This window comes from Phocoena phocoena, chromosome 8 (assembly GCF_963924675.1).
Source record: "Phocoena phocoena chromosome 8, mPhoPho1.1, whole genome shotgun sequence".
Lineage (NCBI taxonomy): Eukaryota > Metazoa > Chordata > Mammalia > Artiodactyla > Phocoenidae > Phocoena > Phocoena phocoena.
The window spans coordinates 38,674,914-38,694,895 of record NC_089226.1 but is presented as its reverse complement, the minus strand read 5'-3'; the positions used below and the strand labels follow the sequence as shown (position 1 = coordinate 38,694,895).

Sequence of the window (19,982 nt, the reverse complement as noted above, 5' to 3'; positions counted from 1 at the left end):
ATACAAAGCTTTTGACAAGTTTTTATTGTGAAATATTGGATTTAGAAAAAAAGTACAAAATGTCAACAGTCAGATGTGTACAGGTACAGTATTTCAATAGTCTATACATGTGAACAGCTTAACAGGTTCACTGCAGAATGCATATTTAGACCAATACAATCTAAAAAGGACTGCAATATTCACAGGCTATTAATACATAAATAACTGGAGCCAAAATGACCCTCACTGGTAAATGCTAATCGATAGCTGAAAACAGGCTAGAAAGCACAATACGGCACACCATAGTATCTCCTTACAGGTCCACATTGAGAGGATATCAGGTCATTATGTCAATACACTACAGATCCAGGACTGGGACTCAATTACTAGTTTATACAACTGCAAAATAATCAGGTTATAAAACCAGGTCATAGAATAAAGAGAGGGCATTTAATTAGGACTAAATACTGTGAAGCCCCTAAAAGGTTTTAGCCTTGGAATTTACAAAGCTTAAGTATTTAGACTCATTTCAATTTTTAATCTCTTACCTAAAAAATGGGGAAGGGGCATCTTTCTTTTGTAGCAGCTCCAACAAGGTATAAGAACTATTACACAGTTTAAAACCATAATGACCACTGTGGATTGACAAATGGCTATGAAACCAGAATACAAACATTATAAATTTTAAAGAAAGGTAATGATGGTATTATGAATTTAGCAAATCCTGAAAACATTAAAATCTGTGTTAAGGAGGCATTACCTATCATTGTTGAGAATACTAAGTTTAGGAAGATTATTGCATGAAGATTTCATAAAAATAAACTGGTTTAATTCTTTCAAGTCTGACTGATTCAATATTTTACTATCACTTGAAAATTACCCTAGGTATATGTTTTCAAATTGGACAAAGAATTATTTGAAATCTGTTTATAATGAATCACTATAGGAATAATCTACTGAAACATGAATCATGTTAAAAACAATTATTACAATCATCCTGTGTGCTGCAGAAAGAGGATCTTTGATAGGACATTCATAATCAATGCTTCAAGACTGATAAATTTAATAACAGTTTACTTGAAACAAATTTCCTTTGCCCATAAATTCCTAAGAGAAGGAGCCTTCTACTCTATACAGTATATCTAGCAATGCTTGACGCTTTAAAATTGAACTGAAACTCTGAACTGGCATTTACTAAGTAGGAGATCAATTCTATTACAGGCTGAAAACCACTGGATTAGAACACAATTAGTAACTTCTCCTAACCTATCCCACCCTACCTTAACCTTTTATAGACAATTTTAAAGACTCTGATATAATTTTCTTATAAATAATGCCTGAATCTTGCAGTAGATTCTAATTTATTTAAAGATAATCACAGATTGATTTAAAAGATATTTAGTTTTTTTCCAGATTTGCTTTAAAACTTACAAATTAAGTATGGTGTACATAAATATTAACTTAGATAACCACATATTATAGGGAAAGCAGATATATGGACCACTGCAGAAAAATTATTTTTAAAAATTTTAATAAAAGAAAAATAAAACATGTAACACAAAATATGAACATGAAGCCATATGACATAAAAAATAAAATTATTCTATCAGAAGTGATTTAAAATTAAATCTTTTGGGAAGTATTTTGACATAATTCAATGAATTCAATGACCAACAGCTTCCCATATCACACAGAAACAAAGCACAAAATTATCTAAAGTCTAGATGCATTATCAGTTCTTAATGCAACCTCAAACATTTTACTAGCAACTTTGATTTCCTTTTGAAATAGGCTTCTGTACATATGCATTTATATACAAACATTTATTAAACATGATTTTAAAACAAACTATGTACAAAAGATCAGCATTCCTATAAATAAAAACATTAGGTGGCAAAAAGGCACTTGTAAGTAAAAATCTACAGTAGTTTTTACAAAACAAACACATTTACCTTGGATACTGTACAATAAACATTAATTCCTATACCAATAATGAAAATACTAGTTTACTAACTAATGGTAACGATGTAACTTTAAAAAACATATTTACATATACTCTGAAGTCCATTTAATAAAAGCACCATGATTCTCTCCTAAAGTCATGTTCATGAAAAGTAAAAACACAATTACCAAAAAACCAGTGTTCACAATTTTTCTTGTTTAAAAGTTTTTGTATTTCTAAATTGAAAACTGTTTATATGAAATTAGCATAGTGTAAAACAAAAAACAAAACAAAAAGCCCTGCTGCTCTGACTTCTGAAAACCATACCTACTCTATTATTGCATGTTGTATTTTATAAAGAGCACTACTCATGCACTCCCTTACAACTGTTTAATACTATTGCTGGCAAAAAAGTTCCTGGATATCAAATAATTAAAAAGTTGCTTCAAACCAGTTGAAGTTTTATTTGAATGTTATACAACTTAAAAAATGCTGTATATCAGTTACAAAAGTGAATAGGAAACATGCCAATTCATTTGGTGTGCAAAAATATTTTTCCACTACACAGAATTTAAGGGCTTCACAGAATTTTTTTCAAATTTTACATTTTCAGCAGAAACACTAATGAATAACCAACCACTTCTCAAGGGGATGTTAATATGCTTCCACTTTTGTCAAACTTTTTACCCTTTGACAATGCTGCAACCTGTTTGAGTAGTTCTCTGTTTTTGGCCTGTGGAAGACAAAAACATTTACGATTAAAAATGTTTCAAACATTAAGTTATGCTGAAGAATACTATTTCAAGTATTTTACTGAAACACTAACAGAATAAATGAAAGAGTTGATATATTTAGGTTCATCTCTTTAATGTTGGATATGTAGAAGGAAAATCCTAGATTCGTTTATCAGCCCCCTTTGTAATGGCAATATTAAAGTAATTGTTGTCCAAAGATATAATTGGTTACACAAAAGGCAACTTAAAGTGAATCCCTTTAAAAGAGGGTCAAAATTTTAAATAGGGGAAAAATATTTTTGTTTTATCTGAAAAACATGAAACAAAAACTATGAATATAAGCACTGTTGTATGATTAATAAGATCAAATAACAAGTGATAATTTGAGAGGGCTATTTTTAGACAAACTCTACAAAGTCTTTCATTTTGATGTTTACCTATTTATAGAGCAAGCATAAGGGGTCCTTTTTGCAAAAATATTCAGACTTTATGACTTTCCCAAAGAGACTACTCTCTTAATGATATTCAAAAGAAAACTTTTTGAAGCACCCATCACAACCACCCTTTCTGGTCTTTCTGTTGTTGTTCCTTTATTTGGCATACAGTTATTTGGTATTGGGTTTGATATAATTTGAGCAGTTACACATCATCACTGTTTTCATTTTCATGAAAGGCTGAAATTTCTTTTCAAAGATTCAAGATTTCATTTTGTCATCAATCTGAACTGAATTTGCAAGTCATTCAAATGTTCCATCCACCACTGACAACACACTGTCCTCAAGCCAATGTGCTATGACAGTCACTAGTGTTTAGTGAGGAGGAAGGTATAAATGGGGGCCTTCAGTGAATATTTTCAAATTTTGACTACATCCATCTCCCTGTGTAATCTCTTAACTGTGGCAATGTAGATAATAAAGGACCCTCCATATATATATATACAAATATGTTAATGCACAAATGCTTTTGGAGTTTTTGAGCCAAAACAGGGAGAATGTTGACAACAGTCTGGAATCTGAGAACTGACAAAATTTCAGAAGATATCCTCTGGTTTACGTTTGAAATCCATTTTTCTGCACAGGTCTCAAGACTTTTTATTATCTACACTTTTTTAACCTCAGTGCTTTATCTTCTACTCTAATTTTAGCCTTTGTATGGCACTCTGCCTTTTCAGTATACCATCTTAAAGCAGTTTCATAGAATATAAACCTTTCCCAAGCTTTGTACGTCCCAACCCTCCCCAACCCTTCACCAATCAAATTCTCCCTAATTAATACCCATGACCTCCAAAATGCAAATATCCTAGCTATCTTACATTTGCAAGTCAAATCATTTTTTAATGTTCGACTGTATGATTAATAGCATTTCTCTATTCCACGATTATTAAACAATTAAGGTGGTAATTAAGGGCTTCAATTTCAAATTCAATTTCAAATTTGGAAAATCATTAAGAATTTAAAAGGATTTTTATTTTCCCTTTAAAAAGAAATAGTTTGAGAAACTCAGACGACAAATCAGTGAGAATGCCTGGCAGTTAGTGGAAGTCAAGTACACGCAACCATTATCAATTGGTGTATTACTCAGCTGACTAGTCCTAGTAAACATGGTAGTTATAAGTTGTTTTCTTTTCATTGTTTGCTACATATTATTCAATATATAACTATAATAGACTCACTGGTTAAAAAAAGGAATCTTAAGAAACAGAAATTTTAAAATACAAATTAATGAAGGGCATAAAAAAAGGAAAATGTCTGCAAACTTGCCTCAAAGAGATCTCTGTCAGATTTGTAAGTTATACAAAAGTGTTTACACTGACATAGCAAATCATTAAAGAGTTAATTTTCAAACTATCTTTTCTCATTCATCAAGAAAAAAACAAAAAAATCAATGAGTTTATAATTTTCATATTCTAAGTATGAAATACAAGAACTCAAACCTTAGGTATTGAAAGAAGTTTTTCCTTTTAATTCTTTAGCAGCTAATTTTCAATCTGCATGTATATATTCAGTCTCCTAATCACGTCACTAGTAAATTTATTTGCTGATAAATTATGTAAGAAAAAAGCCTTTAAGAAAAATAAACAGTAAGTCAGTTGTTAAATGGGGACAAGTCCAAATCTGTCTTATTCTTATTTCGGTACATTTAAAATATATTTTATAGAAATATTTAATATATATGCATTAAAATTTTTTATCCTAATATTACTTCTTTATTATGCACCATGCAAAAATCAATTATTTAAGAACTCTTAAGCAAGTTAAGTTAAAAATGTTTAGAAATGCTGGCCTCAAGAAAAGAATATGTGGATTACGAATCACACAGATCCTGCTTTGCATCCTGGCTCTGCCACTTATCTGCTATGTAACTTGGGAGCCTATTTTCTCATATGTAAAACAGAAACTTCACCATCTACTTCAACAGGAGTTGAAAGAACTAATCAAATATACAAAACACTTAGCCTAACACAGTGGCTGGTATATGGTAGGCACTCAAATGTTAATTCCCTTTCCCCTTTTATCAACTTACCTCCTAAATGAAGGTCTACTTTTTATTTGGCTTTCTTGATATTTTAGACAATTTGGTTTTTGTTTGGTTGGTTGGGATTTGTTGTAGGGTTTTTGTCTTTTTGTTTTTGGTATTTTGGACAATTTTTTTTCTTGTGATGCTCAGTGCTTATTTTTCAAGTTTGGTAGTTTCAAATGTTTTGAGTTATTAGAACAAGATAAATTTTCTGCTTCAGCATTCAGTTTCTTATGACAAAAAGAAAAACAGTTCACTATGTTTACTCACTTAGGTGGAGAACCTTACTAGTACATGGTTGCTAAAGGGAGTGGGGTTAAAAGAGGATACGTAACTGTGACAGAATGTCACCAGTAATAATACAAATGATAAAGGGAAGTGGCCTGACAATAAGGATGAAGTAGAAAACCTGAGTAAGCTGAGGTGGGAGTCAGTGCAGAACAGGAGAAAAGTATAGTTAAATCTGAGTCAGAAGATATAGGTTTCTATGTCACTTCTGACTCTGTGACCACAGCTTCATCTGGATACCACATAACTTAAAGTTACTGTAGGGAGCAAATAAGAGAGCCTATGTAAAATTATGTTGAAAATGTATACTTCTATATAATTATTAGTTATTATTAAATTATATGAAACTTCAGCTACCAACCAGGAAGAGGTAGGCTTAAGATACCAATCAGGCTAAGATGTCAAAGAGAGGTTCCCTTGTGCTTACAACTACAAAAGGAAACAGTGAGAAGTACTAAGTTTTATCATAGTTAAGTACTGCTCACAGGTTTTCTGTCATGTCATTCTGGATTTATGCATGTCTTGGCTAAATCACATTAAACCAGAGATCACCATGCAGAAGATTTTGTTTCCAGTAATCATTCAGCACTAATAACTGAATGAGTAAAATAACATAAAACTACTGCTTGCTGGTGGATGAGAAACAATAATGTACAAGAAGCCTAATATATAAAATGGGCAATCTCTCAAAACAGAGGGCAGATGGGCATTTCCATAAATTGTCACTCATTCAACAAATCATTTGAATTCCTACTATGTGTCAGGTTCTACTAAAGTTTCTCTTCAGAATTCTCTGTAATAGTAAGATCAGCATTACGACTAGGCAATCTCTACCTTGAATTTCAACAGGTTCCTAAATCCACTTTACAATCTTACTCAATTTAAGCTATTTTCAAAGTATGAAGAACACAAAACCAAAAGATAGGAAATAGCAAATATCCCTTGGTATTACACTGTTTAAAAAAAAAAAAAAAGCAGGGCAATATTAATTCCTTCCTTCCCAAGCTACACTCTCCCATCAAGAGCCTAAAGTCTGTGTGCTGCCATCTTCTATGCTTTTAGGACTTAATTCTACAAATGTCAGAATGTATAAATCGATAAAACATATGATTAACTTAGTGTAGTCTGATTTCTAAATTTATGAAACCTAGGTGAAAAAAGGCTTAAATAAGGGAATAACCTAAATCTCTGTTTGATGCTCTCCATCTCTGCATTCCAGACCTCAGAAACCACCTTCCTTGTCACTGTGGTGACTCTCGGCATCACCATTCAGTTGTTTTGTATATGGACACCTTACTGAGTATCCTCTGCAGTACTCCGAGGAGGTTGGCCTACATCCTTAGAGGCTCCCTGCTGTGGATACAGCAGAACCCTATTTGGCACTTTAAAAATCACAGTACAGAGGTTAAAGTGCACTCTTTGGCCTTGCATCTCTGCATGCAGCATGAATTTCCTCCACTCGAGGTCCCATAAATTGGTTTTGTAGCCCCACCTCTCCTCCTGTTATCTGGGAGGAAACAGGAAGAATAACTACATAAGGTACTGAAGACCTTACTTTCACCTTAGTTTCATGAATCTGATTTTTAATTTTTTGCTTTTCACCTGAGGATCAACTGAACATACTTCAGTGATATCCTCCTCTGAGAACCCCATTTGAACTTTAGGCAAAAGGTTTCAGAATTAATCTACTGAATCCCCTTATCAAGTGATTTCAGGCAGTAACTTTTAATGGGAGCAGGATTACAAGGTATTTTAAGTCAAAATCAAAGCTGAAAATGCTCTAGATATGCATAAAGTAGGGATACCAATACCAGTGTAAGAGAAAGAATACTATTAACCAAGTTTACCCCTCCTTGCCTAACAGTTTACAAAAATAATCTCATTTACCTGGAGTTGTTCCACAGTTTCTTTGTGAGCTTTTTCCATACTGTTCATCTTTGTTCTCAAGTTTGACTCTTGGTACTGAAAGTCTGCCTTAAGTTCAGTTAACTGAAAGATTAAAGAAAAAAAAAATATATATGTATATATATGTATATATATATATGCATGTGCACAAACACATCGTTAAATATTTTTCACAATAAACTCACAATTCATTATAAAAGTGGAGAAGGTTAACAGCAGTTCACTGAGTTTTGTAACTTATCTCGAATTTGTTTTGAGACATGATGAATTCTATCTAATTTACTACTTTAATACAATTTTAATGTTAAGATAATATTGAAACATCAGTATAACTTTTGAGAAGTTGTCTTTTTTGTTTCTTTTTTAAGGTGGTTTCACTGGACACAGTTTGGCAACTGGTATGCCAACAGAAAAGCTTAATGGTTAATACCTTGGAAAATGCTTCAGTTAAAACATACTTCACATTATATATAAACAAAGTAAACAGTAAAACTGGTTTCAGGTTACAATAGTCTTTCAATGAAAAAAAAAAAGTTTCACATTGGGCAAGTATATAAAGGAACAGTCTTATCAACCAAAAGCTATATTGCTTTTATTTTAAAATTTATGTGCAGAATTCCATATCCAATACCACTTAAGATTTGAGGTAAAAATGGAGAACAAAGAACAGAAATACAACTAACACAGAATAAGAAAGGAAAGGGGGTTATTTTAAAATTTGGGTTAAATTAGACAACGTAAGAAAAAAGATGGTGATTTGAGGAAGGAAAGACAGCTATATGACAATTTTTTTCATAAATATAAATGACATACATAAAGATACAAAATCTCATGACTTCATGCTAAAAAATAAGTTGGTATTATATAATTTCAACATAAGAACCAGGCAGAAGAAAGGTTCTGGTTATTTTTAATTGGTTTTCATTATGCAAGCTTTAAAGGTTTGCAGGTTCTTTTCTGTAATTACCCGGTAGCCAGTAAACAAAGAAGTACACCAAAAAGAGAGAAAGGAAGTCACAGTGCCCTATATTCTGATTTTCTGAATAAAAGCTCTCGCTTTTTGTCCAGTTCAAAGAATAACTGAATCCTGCTTTCTACATTACAAAGGAATTCCTTTTCTGAAATGTCAGTTCACATCAGATAAGCTATGATATTTTCATCACTACACTGTGAGTTGCCTCCAGATTATGAATTTCTGGAAGATAAGAATCATGTCTTATTTCACCTTTTTATCCTCATGATCTAGTACGTGGCTGGCTCTAGAAGTCACTGAATAAAGTGAAATAAATTCTAGAAAATAACGTGGTTGTCTTACATTTACATTATTTTAAAAAGCTGTAAGTATGTAGCTATTTTAGGCTTACAATTATTTTCCTCATAGTACTGCTAATTTCCATCCCCATTAGTGTTTAAGAAAAAAGGAACACTAACAAAACCAGAAAACTTTTCACTAACTGCACTAACATAGAATAGTGATACTTGAAGAAAAAAAAAACATCTAAAAAAGCCAAAATTCCACAATTCATTACTACGTAGTTTTGGAATCATTGCTATTTTATAGTAAACTTCCCATTTTATTCAACTTTTATCTAGGTTAGTACAGATAGACCTGTCTTTGTGTAACAGAAATGTTTCTAATATTTTGTGTGTAGAACAAATTTCCATTAAAGCTAATTTAAAATATTCTGTTGTTAAGCAAAAAGAACCATAAAAAATAAAATACTCCTAACTATCCTATTGTTGTCTATGTCAATCCTAAATTTCATTTATCGAATTTGCTTAAGGTAAGGTACAAATGTATTAAAATAAATTTAAATCTATTAATCATCAAGGTGTGGGAAAATGTAACATAAAAGTTACATTTTTACGTGAAAGCCAGAAGTAAAAGCCAACTCAGTGTCAAGCACTACTATGTAATCTCAGAGATAGCTACATACTACATATTCATAATCACAACTTGTTGATAATTTTAAAAGAACGTTTTTAATGTTTTCCTATTGCAATGATATGTTTGAAATAGGTCAAGCCAGACAGTCTAGGATCCTAAAGCAAGTACAGAAGTAGGTTCTACCCTCAAAGAAGACCAAACCCCAGTAATAGCAGCTATGAGCACTTATACATGCCAGAAGCTGTAAGTAAACACTTTACAGTCTCATTTAATCACAACCATCTTCCCATGAGATGGTGTTAATACTCTCATTTTTAAAATGAGAAAACTGAGGCCCAAACAGGTAAAATTCTGCTCAAGTGCACACAGGAAGTGTGAGAATTTTTCACTAAACAGACAACATATTCGATATTCCTCTTTATCTAACTGATAAAGTCTCAATAAGTAGACTTACTTCCTATCTTAGATACCTATTGTTAATCATTACCACATAGGAAATTCCCACAGCATTAATTTTCTCCACTTATTTGATCTTGATTGAAATAAATATATAATTGGTATATCAGACTATATTCTATTACTTTCTTATACCAAAAGAATTGACATAATATTCCATTTACATCTCTTTTTCAAATTAAGACATTAGATCTAATTTTAGATTACAGGCTTACTGAAAACTAATGTTCAGAAATTATTAGAATTCTAATCAGCTCTCAATTGATTCTTAGAACTAAAATTCTGAAGTACCACTTTTACATATCATAATTAGATGGCCTACGTTCCACTTTGGGCTTCTGTGTCTTATGAGAATCATGTACCACAAACATGACCAAGTTATTGAAGAAAGTCTAACAAAATTTGCAATTATCAAGCAAGAGTCAAGATGTAAACCTTACCAGGCTTCAGTGAATCATGTACTTACCTTTTTATCTTTTTCTAAAATGGTCTGGTCTCTCTGTTGTAAGAGACGTTTAAGTGACATCACTTCTTCTTTCAGTTGACTTATAAGGACAAAATTGTCTGTTCCCCCACTATCTGCTGACTGATTTATAGAGCTACTAAAAAGAAAAAAGTAAAACACAGTTAAATGAAGTAGAAGGAAAATTAGCAGGTGTTCAAATTGCATAATTTAGACAATTCCACAAACATCCTTAAGGCTAATGCAAAAAAATATGTACCTGACAGAAATGGATGCAACTGGCAAATTACCTTACTAATGGCACACATTACATACACCTGCAGAAATATAATTCAGTATTAGCTTTTAGGGGGTCAATACTTCTAGTGTAAAGCAAAGGCAGCCAATTTGTACAGTAACATCAGCAAACTTTTGGCTAATGAACTAAAACAAAGTCACTCTCAAAATACTTTAAATCTAAAAACATTTTCCAAGCAGGTCAATTTCAAATATCACAATTAGTTTTGTGTTTCACTGAAGAATAATTAAGATAATGTTCTCTAGTCAGATTTTTTTTCAAAACCCAAATTTATGCCCCAAACAGAACATCATTCAGTGCCACTTTCTTATTGCTAAAATTAAGTTAAAATTTTTAACTGATTATGTTTACTCTTCTAGGTGACTCAAAGAAGTCAATGTAGAAGATACATGTTCTATTCTTTTACCTAGTAATAATTGGCAATCAGCCATAACTGTTCAACTAAGTTGAATTTTCACAGCACTAAAGGAATTCATTTTTACCTATCTCCATTAGATGGCTTAGATTCCAATTTGGGCTTTTTCTTTGGAGTTTCATTCTGAATTGCTGCAGAGGATTTATGGCTGAAACCAAACATTAATAAAAATAATTAGAGTAAAAAGGGCATAAGCATCAAATGAAAAGTTATTCTTCTTCCCCTAAAGTTTTACTGAACATCAGTTTTTTTAAAGCCTAAGTAACAAAGTTAAAGGAATATCACATCTTAAAAAATACATGTCAAAATACTTCATAAAATACGTTAACATATTTACCTCTGTTTCCACAGTCCCTGCTCTTGTTCTGGACTCAGACTGCTGATTCTGAAAAATACACAGATGATATCTAATAACATTTATTTAACCCATCAGCATTTTAACAGCATTCTTCCCAATGGAATCAAATGATATATGTTTATATTCTTTTGTTCTGAGGAAGGCATATTCAACTAAGTTTCCAGACTAAGCTAATATATATTGAATAAATCACATTCCAATAAGATAAATTCTAATCAAATGACTACTAGCCATCTTAAGTTGTTTAAGAAAGGTAAGATGATAGGGACTGGATTTTCTTTTTAATCAGTACTTTCAATAATTCAATTTAATATCATATTAAGGGTTAGGGTATATGAGCATGAAAACCACCACAACAGGGTTCTATAATGACAAAGTCTGAAAATCATCATCTTAGGCTACCCTTGCTATTTCAGACAGATGTTTTATCTTAAAGTTAAGGCCTTCCTAATAATCCTACACAGAGATTCCTTTGGAATAACTCAAGTTACTCACAGTAGTGTGTCAAGTTGAACCAGGAAATATCTGAATTTTTCTTTCTTTCCTAGTTTTCCTAAGAATCTTTTCCAAAGTCTCATCTTTCATTAGGCTGTATTTTCAGTCATGCTGAACATACTGGGAAATCTCATAGTAACTACTCATTTTACTTTTACTTACAATTACTACTACAGTACTACTTCTTTTCCACTATGCCGCAATACTAGCAACCACTTTATAACTATGAATTGTCCATACTTTTTTCCTGTACTTTCACATTGGCCAATCCTCTAGCTTATTCATTCAACACGTGCAGGGCATCTCCTATGTAATGCACACCACGTAAACTGCTGACCCTTGAACAACATGGGGGTTTGGGGGTGCTGATCCTCTGTGCAGTTGAAAATCTGCACTTAACTTTACAGTCAGCCCTCCATATAGGAGGTTCTGCATCCACAGACTCAATCAACCACAGATCATGTAGAACTGTAGTAAATATTTAGTAAAAAAAAAAAAAAAAGCTGAGTATTTAAGTGGATCTATGCAGTTCTAACATGTTGTTGTTCAAGGGTCCACTGTATATACAATATAAGAGATGTTAAAAAGACCTGGGCTGTGTGACCTTTTGCAAGTTCTTAAAATCCCTGAGCCTCAGTTACCTCATCTGTCAAATGGATATAAAACATACCTTATAGGGAAAATGAGGATTAAATGAGTTACCTATGTAAAGACACTTAGTATACTGCTAGCATACACAAAATAAAAATATGTACATATGTTTGTGTGTGTATATAAAATTTACTATTCTTTTAGCTGTAGAAGCTTTTTAACCATGTTCTTAAGAATCAGCTATAAATAACAAGCTGGGGAAACAGCAGCTGTAATTCTCTCAACCTGACTTATTCTCTACTTGTGGCAATGAACGGCAACCCTACTGAGGAATTCAGTTGCCATTTTGTTTCTTTTACAAATTTCATTAAAAGCATTAGCAAGGTATATAATCACACATGAATTAATAGAACTATCCAGACCTCAAAATGAGAAAAATCACATTAATAATGACTTAACAGAAACAGAATCTCAGCTTTCTGAGGTGGCCTATTTCTTGCATCCATGTTAACCTGAGTTTCTTCCTTCCCCCATCACTATATATCACAGTATGTAAGCTCTTCATAATCATTCTTATCCAATGAACTTAAGATAGGGCTCCACAAACTGGTTGCCTACTCATCAAATACAAAATAGTATTTGCATATCTTAAATAATCAAAAAGAAAATAAAAAGTCAATCCATTCTCTTTCCCTTTAATTCTGAAACCTTAATTTCAAAAGATTAAGTTCCTGTCACAAAATTTGATCTTTATAAACATAATCTGAGTGTGTCCTTTTACATCATGCTAAAACAAATTTATCTGTAAAGGGCAAGGGAAAGGGACATTTCAGCTGAGTCTTAGGTCTGACAGTTATCATCATGGTAGTTATTTCCTCATATTTTTTCCTAAAGCAAGAAGCAAAATCAAGGAAGGTTTACATTCCTTTGTTCCTTGGGATACACTGATATAGAGGCCACAAGATTTCTTCAAAGTAGCCAGATTAGAAGTCATTACGCAGTTTACCACTGTTACATCCAGAAAGCACTACAACACAGTGAGACAAATGGAAAAACTGCTAGAGAAGCAAACAATCTCAGTGCCTCAATAAACCCCCATAATCTAATATGTGCTTGCCTATAATTCAGAATCAAATGTTGTTAATTAGACAGAACTACATTACATTCCACAAATATCTTCATGTGTTCCAAACTAGGGCAGGCATCAGTTTTCTGTAAATGAAACTGTTTTAACTGTCTAGAACTTTAAAAAGGCTCAGAGAAATTTGTGAAAAAAAAATAAATTCTCCTGAAAATCAGTGGGTATCATGTCCCCTTCTTCTCCATTTTAATTTTTGTGTTTATTTTGCATTTTAATATTCTTGATTTGTCCATGAAGACTAAAACTACACCTTAAAAAATACTTTACACACATAAAAGGTTAAGATACTACTACTATGTAACTTTTCTCCCTAAGGCAATTTAAAAATCGAGTAGTTGTTAATATTTGAAGAGTTCCTGTCTGTTTTTTAAAAAAGCAAAGTACCATGTCAAAAAGATTACTTCACAAAGTACCATGTCAAAAAGATTACTTTGTGAACCTTCAAGGTTTAGAATGCTTCCATCATGGTCACAAATGACAGTGTTACAATCTGTTCTCCAAAAATACATTTCCTAGTCACTGGTTTAAATTTGTTTTAACTAAAAAAAGTTAATAGTAACTGAGGTAAATAAAATTTTTACAAGTAAAATCCCAACAATTCTTTGAACATAAAAAGAATACTGAGGCTTTTGATAACATGAATCAATGAAGCATCAATTAACTCTGATGTACTTGTATTCTGACTTCATTATATGATCATAACTTTATATTGTAAATCTCTAAAGGTCCTATCTTTATATTTATGGTAAACAACTACACTCATTATGTGTAATTCTGTACACTGAATAAAGTGGGGAACAGCCCTAGAAGCTGTCATGGTAACACACAAGAAGCTTACCATGTACAATGGAAACTAGACAAGCACATAGCTAGCGTTTACAAAAAGTTAAACACCAAAATCTGGCACTAAAATGCCAGTGAGGACTTTGGAAAACACAATTTCAAAGTACTTACTTGTGATGGCTACTGCTGTGACGATGGTGATGGTGATGATGGTGGTGATGATGTTTTGAATGATGCTGGTCTTTCTCAGTAAGAGATGAAGAAGATGAATTTGAATGTGACGATCCCAGGCTCTTCCTTTGTTCTTTTGTCTTCTGCAAAACTCTCTTGTACGATAAAGTACAGAGCCAGCATAATAACTTCCCATCAACCTTTTAAAAGAAAATACTTATATTAGATTAAATATACGTGTAACTGGCTATAAGTGAAACCAGGTTAAGATAAACTGCTCAACTGCTGGTGTGCATGTGCACACTCTCTCTCTCTCACAAACACACACACACACACACACACACACGCACACAGTTGCAAAATGGAAGTAAAAGTAGACTTTTCCGAAACTTGGGGAAATGTTTATTTAGAGGGTCATAAAATTAGAAAGGATGATATATGGACTTCCATTAGTTTTGAGGCATTTCTAAATTTGGAGAGGAAAACTTATTTTATTACTAGAAAATAAGCATAACTTGATGATATACTTCAAAGAAACCTTATCTAACCACTATCATAAATTCTTAAATTACTGTGTAACTACTAAAATGACAAAGTATTTCCCATGAAAGCAAAACTGTTAAAGAAAAAATGAGATTGAATGACATATAGAATCGACTCTCATTTGCAGATTTTGTATTGGCAAATTCACCACCTATTAGCTAAAATTTATCTGTCACCCCTAAATCAATTTGTAGCACTTTTGTGATCATACACCCACATGCACAGAACAGCAAAAAAATGTGTGTAGCTAGACCGCAAATGTTCCCAGATGAGGTTAACACGGTGATGCTTTGCTGTCTTTCTTCAGCTCTCATACTGTAAACAAGTATCCTTTTCAGTCTACCTACTATCACGTTTTTCACATTTGTGCTTTTTATTAGTGATTTCACTGTTAAAATGGTCCCCAAAGGTAGTGCTAAAGTGATGTACAGTGTTCCTAAGCATAAGGCGACTATGATGTACTTTATGTGGAAAATACCCGTTAGATAAGATTCATTCAGGCATAGTTATAGTGCTGTTTGCTATGAGTTCAATTTAATCAATCAACAATATATATTAAGGTGTCTTTAAACAGAAACATACACAAAACAAAACAAGATTAGGTACCGATCCACTGATTACCACGTTGTGACCAGAGGCAGGGACCTATCCTGTATTGTCCGTAGGAGCAACAGTTCTATTCACTAACTCAGTGTTTGCAGCAACTTTATAGAACACAACTCTCACAGACAATGGGAGGCCAGTGTCTGCGTGTCAACGGGGAGGAAAAGAGACTTCTTTCCAAAATTAAGACTAAAATTAAGTTCCTATCCTCTATTTGTTCAAATGAGAAGTGCTGGAGGAACATGTCTTACAACTAGGGTACATATATTGCTGTGGAGGAACACGGCAGAGCCCCTCAAAGAGACAGTCATCCTCCAAATCAACTGAAACTGACAGTCATCAGGAGGCCTGTGTGAATGCTCAGCAGAGAAATGTCACACACATATAGATACCTTTTAAGTCACTGTAGGTAGAGAAAAACAAACAATGGTATAAAATATGAGCCCCAAATCAAAAGGTACATGACTAACTTTGAATCATATGTGTTAAAGTGCCATCAGGTATATTTTCACACCAGCAACTTCAAGTAACCAGCAAAAAGGTAAGTAGCTGAAAAGATTTAAAAGCAGTTAGTAATTCTCCCACACCAAATACTGAATAACCAAATAGTACAGAATAGCTATCACAGAATGTTTTTTAAAGTGTAGTAATCTCAACTGATCAACATGAATCTACATATCATGCCAGCAAGGAGAAAATGCAATGTTCCTGCACTTTCATCTAACCACCTGCTTTCAGGGACCCAACGAATACATCAAGCTTCAGTAATACATTAAGTATAATAACTTCCAACTTGTTTGTGTTTTATTTAATTTCCAGATGTCATAAAATAAATAAAACATACCTTTCTTCTTCCTTCCTCCTTCCGATCAAAAGCACATTGTTGTTTGCACTGTTCACAAGTCTGAGGTGGTCCATATTTTTTTTCTGAATTTGTGCAACGCTGACACTTGGTACCAATAAATGCTGCAATTATGTTACAGTATTGACAAGGCTTAGGCTGAAAAACAGATATATATTTTCTTTAATTGAGACATTTTAAAATACTAAAATTTTGCTGCATAAAATATACCCAGTGAACAGGACATATTTTAGGAATTAATTAAGGAAACTAATAGGCAAAAAGTTTTCTGTGAAGTATGTTGCCCTATCATAGTCAAAGACATTTATTATGCTTCTATTCATTTGCTAACATTTATTTCTAGACTCATTAAACTTTTCATTAGTTAAATAAGATCGTGAAAAATGTACTTATGACTTGCATAGTATGTTATATAATACAAAAGCTACATGTAAAGACATTTCAATAAATGAAAACAAAGGTACACACTGACAAAAGTTTCATGTATCCAGTATTTGGGGGAGTGAATTTCTACTAACATAATATCCTGTTAGCTTAATTACTATATCATTTATTCAAAATACATTTAACAACTTTTCATCATATATAGGTACAGCTGATGCAAGAAATAGGTGAGTTTTCAACTAAAAAAAACTGGCACAAGCATATTCAACATAACTATAACAAACATACCTTGATTTTCTTTGATATTCAAAAGACAACTGAAGATTTTAGTATCCCTTAAGGCCAGAAATTTGACTATTCATGACTGTAATATACCAATAATAACTATAATATACATATAAAAAAGAACTTATATGAGGATAACTTCTTGACTTTTGTGACTAAATGTCTGAACTGTGCCACTATATAAAAATTGTCAGAGGTTCTGAGGAAGAAGTAAAGTACAGTTATGCAAACTTTATAAGTAGGTTCTCTACAACCAGGAGTTTGTTTGCTATATTTGACTCCTTAAAGAATAAAATCATAACTTCCCCACTGAAATTCAATATATATAAACATGCACATAATATGACTGTTTTAAAATTTTATCTTCCCATCAGACTCTCTATAGAAAGTTTCTTTCCTGAAATATTTTGGTACTTGAAATATTTAAGAACATAGCATACATATTTTTTAAAAGGTCCATCTTTGTGAAAACATTAACTGACCAGCAGCAATAAAATGAGATGAAAATATAAGATATACTTACGGTGCCAAATTGCTTCACATTTTGAGCACACTTCTTACAAATCGTGTTAGTTTTGCTGAAAAGGAAATTGTATATCGATGATGAAACTTATGCAGCACGATGCTGAACTAAAGCAAGCAAAGTGTACTATTAGTAGAAGTGTACCGTGTGCTTTAGTAGTACTTAAAACTTACTCTAACACAGAGTAAGAATTTTTTAAAAATGCAAACGTAAGGATCTTTTTAGGATCTTCTTAGGATCTTTTTTGCTCCCCTTAAGATAAATGTTTTCATACATTTTTATTGTGTATTTTAAATGGAAACAAATCAAAAAATCCTATTGTTTTCTATCTAGTTCCAAAATCCTCACACTTGCCACTATTTATGCACAGCACCAGTGCCTATCTAACCTTCCACTGGGTGCTCTCCACTATTATGATGCTCACACCTACTTGTGAAGAAATTATTTGTTCTTCTTTTAAGCTCTTGTGCATGCACTGAGGCTCTAACAGGAATCACTCCATTAAGAAATATGTGCTGTTCTTCCACTGGTAACAAGTTACTGGATTTCACCCTTGGAAGGTAGCTGGTAACACTATAGACCTTTCCTCAGGTCCATGTCCGCACTAACATTCTGCCATTTTTTAATAGTTTAACAGTAACAGTTTATATTTGCACTTTTCGTTAGCAAGGCTGTACATTTTCCATGCAATAATTTATTTTTTATCTCCTCAGGTATAAAGTCTAGCTGTAAAATACCCATTAATTTTTGGTCAGCATTCTCTCTCCTACCATGCAAAAAGGGCTTACAACTTAAAGCTTAGAAACTAAACCACTTAATTAAAAAAAAAACTGTAACATAAATATGGGATTACAACCCTCAAGTATTCCTTACAGACAATACTTTGTCTTTAACAATCAAAAACTGTTCAATATACAAACCTCTCTTGTTGAAATTCTGATCTGCAGTAAGTACATTTTACAATGGGATGCGCAATCCGACATTCCTGTAATAAGACAATATGTTAGTCATTATCTATCTCAAGGTCCTCAAAATTTCACGTTTCTGGTGGAAAATTATTACCCAACCTAGTCAAATGCCTAAAACATCAATAAAATCTGTCCCCCAACGTAGAAAATTGAGTGATTTATCAAATAAGTAGCCAATTACGGCATAATTCCTTAGGGAAGACTTAGGTGTCTTTGTCTTTATTAGATGGGGGGGTACGCAACAGATAAATTAAAAAAAGCTGTCAGGGCCGATTCCAAGGACTGGTTAAATGTGAAACTACTTATTATTTTGCACCGTTGCTCACAGACAGCATCCCGGCTTTAATGGGATGGGAGGAGCTCCAAATCATAGAGCATTCTGTTCCCAAGCCAGACGCTTCGCTTTCCTGGACAGGGAAGAAGGATGCCATCAGCTTTGCGGCTTCAGGTTCCTAGCAAGAAAGTGCAAACACCGTCCTCTGCCTCCCGGTGGAAGGAGAGGACAGACTAGACAGAAAACCGAGATGAAAACATCTCCATCCCGGGGTCTCTGCGGCATAGACAGGTGGCTACCTCACGCAGCCCCACCCCTGAAACCCCTCAACGTTGCTGGGGCCCGGCCCCCTCCTGGGTCGCCTGGAAGAGGGCAGGGTTCCGTCCTCCTTTCAGGGGCTTTCCCAGCTGATGCCCAGGTCCTCGGATAACGGGGTCTCTGAGTGAGGAGGCGAGGGCTCCAAACCCCCAAGGCGCCGGCGAAGAGAGAGGGGCTGCAGTGCAGCGGGCACCCAGCTCCCTCGGGCTATGGCCGAGGAAACCCCACCCGCCCACCACCCAGCGCCCACGGACCTTGCAAAGCTGCTGGCCCTGGGAGAGCTCCTCGAAGGGATAGCGCTGGGTGCACTTGGTGCAGGCGTACAGGGCCGAGGCCGCCATCCTGCTCCTCAGTCTCCTCCTCCACCGCCGCCCGCTCCGAGGCGGGGCCCTACGGGGAACTCGGGCGCCGCCGCCGCCGCCGCCGCCGCCGCCGCCCGGGCCGCGGGCTCCTCCTCCTCCTCCCCCCCCTCCCCCGCGCCCACCAGAGCCTTGACGCGAGAGACCAAGGTACTGCAGACGCAGCCGTCTCCCTCCGCCTCCACTTCCGCCCCAGCCCACCCAGTGACGCCGTCCCAGCAGCTCCCGCTTAGGCCCCGAGAGCGGCGGAGGGAGACGAAGCGGATAGTTCGCTGCGGTTTAGCTGCGCGGCGACGGATCCGCTTCCTCCTCGGCCTCCCTTCCCCACCCCTGATTGGCTGGGGCGACTACTGCGTCACTCGGTCGCTCCGCCCAACTCCTAACCCCCGCTACGCAGGGAGCTCCCACAAAGGGAGGAAGTCGCTAGCCAATAAAAGCC

General features: G+C 34.4%; 1 protein-coding gene across 2 annotated transcripts; it reads right to left on the bottom strand.

Moving 5' to 3' along the window:
• Positions 1–1,261: 1,261 nt before the first annotated feature.
• Positions 1,262–19,525, bottom strand: FAM76B (family with sequence similarity 76 member B). 2 transcript variants are annotated; one of them, XM_065882088.1, is made up of 10 exons: positions 19,439–19,525; positions 18,545–18,609; positions 17,625–17,679; positions 16,415–16,570; positions 14,425–14,624; positions 11,223–11,270; positions 10,953–11,033; positions 10,176–10,311; positions 7,348–7,449; positions 1,262–2,654 (listed from the first exon to the last, which is right to left on the bottom strand). In XM_065882088.1, exons 1-10 carry the CDS (start codon positions 19,523–19,525, stop codon positions 2,565–2,567), a joined length of 1,020 nt encoding a protein of 339 aa, XP_065738160.1. In that variant the 3' UTR covers positions 1,262–2,564. The 2 variants fall into 2 exon arrangements, with proteins under 2 accessions (XP_065738160.1, XP_065738161.1); XM_065882089.1 differs by having other exon boundaries at positions 2,565–2,654; positions 10,176–10,308.
• Positions 19,526–19,982: the final 457 nt, after the last annotated feature.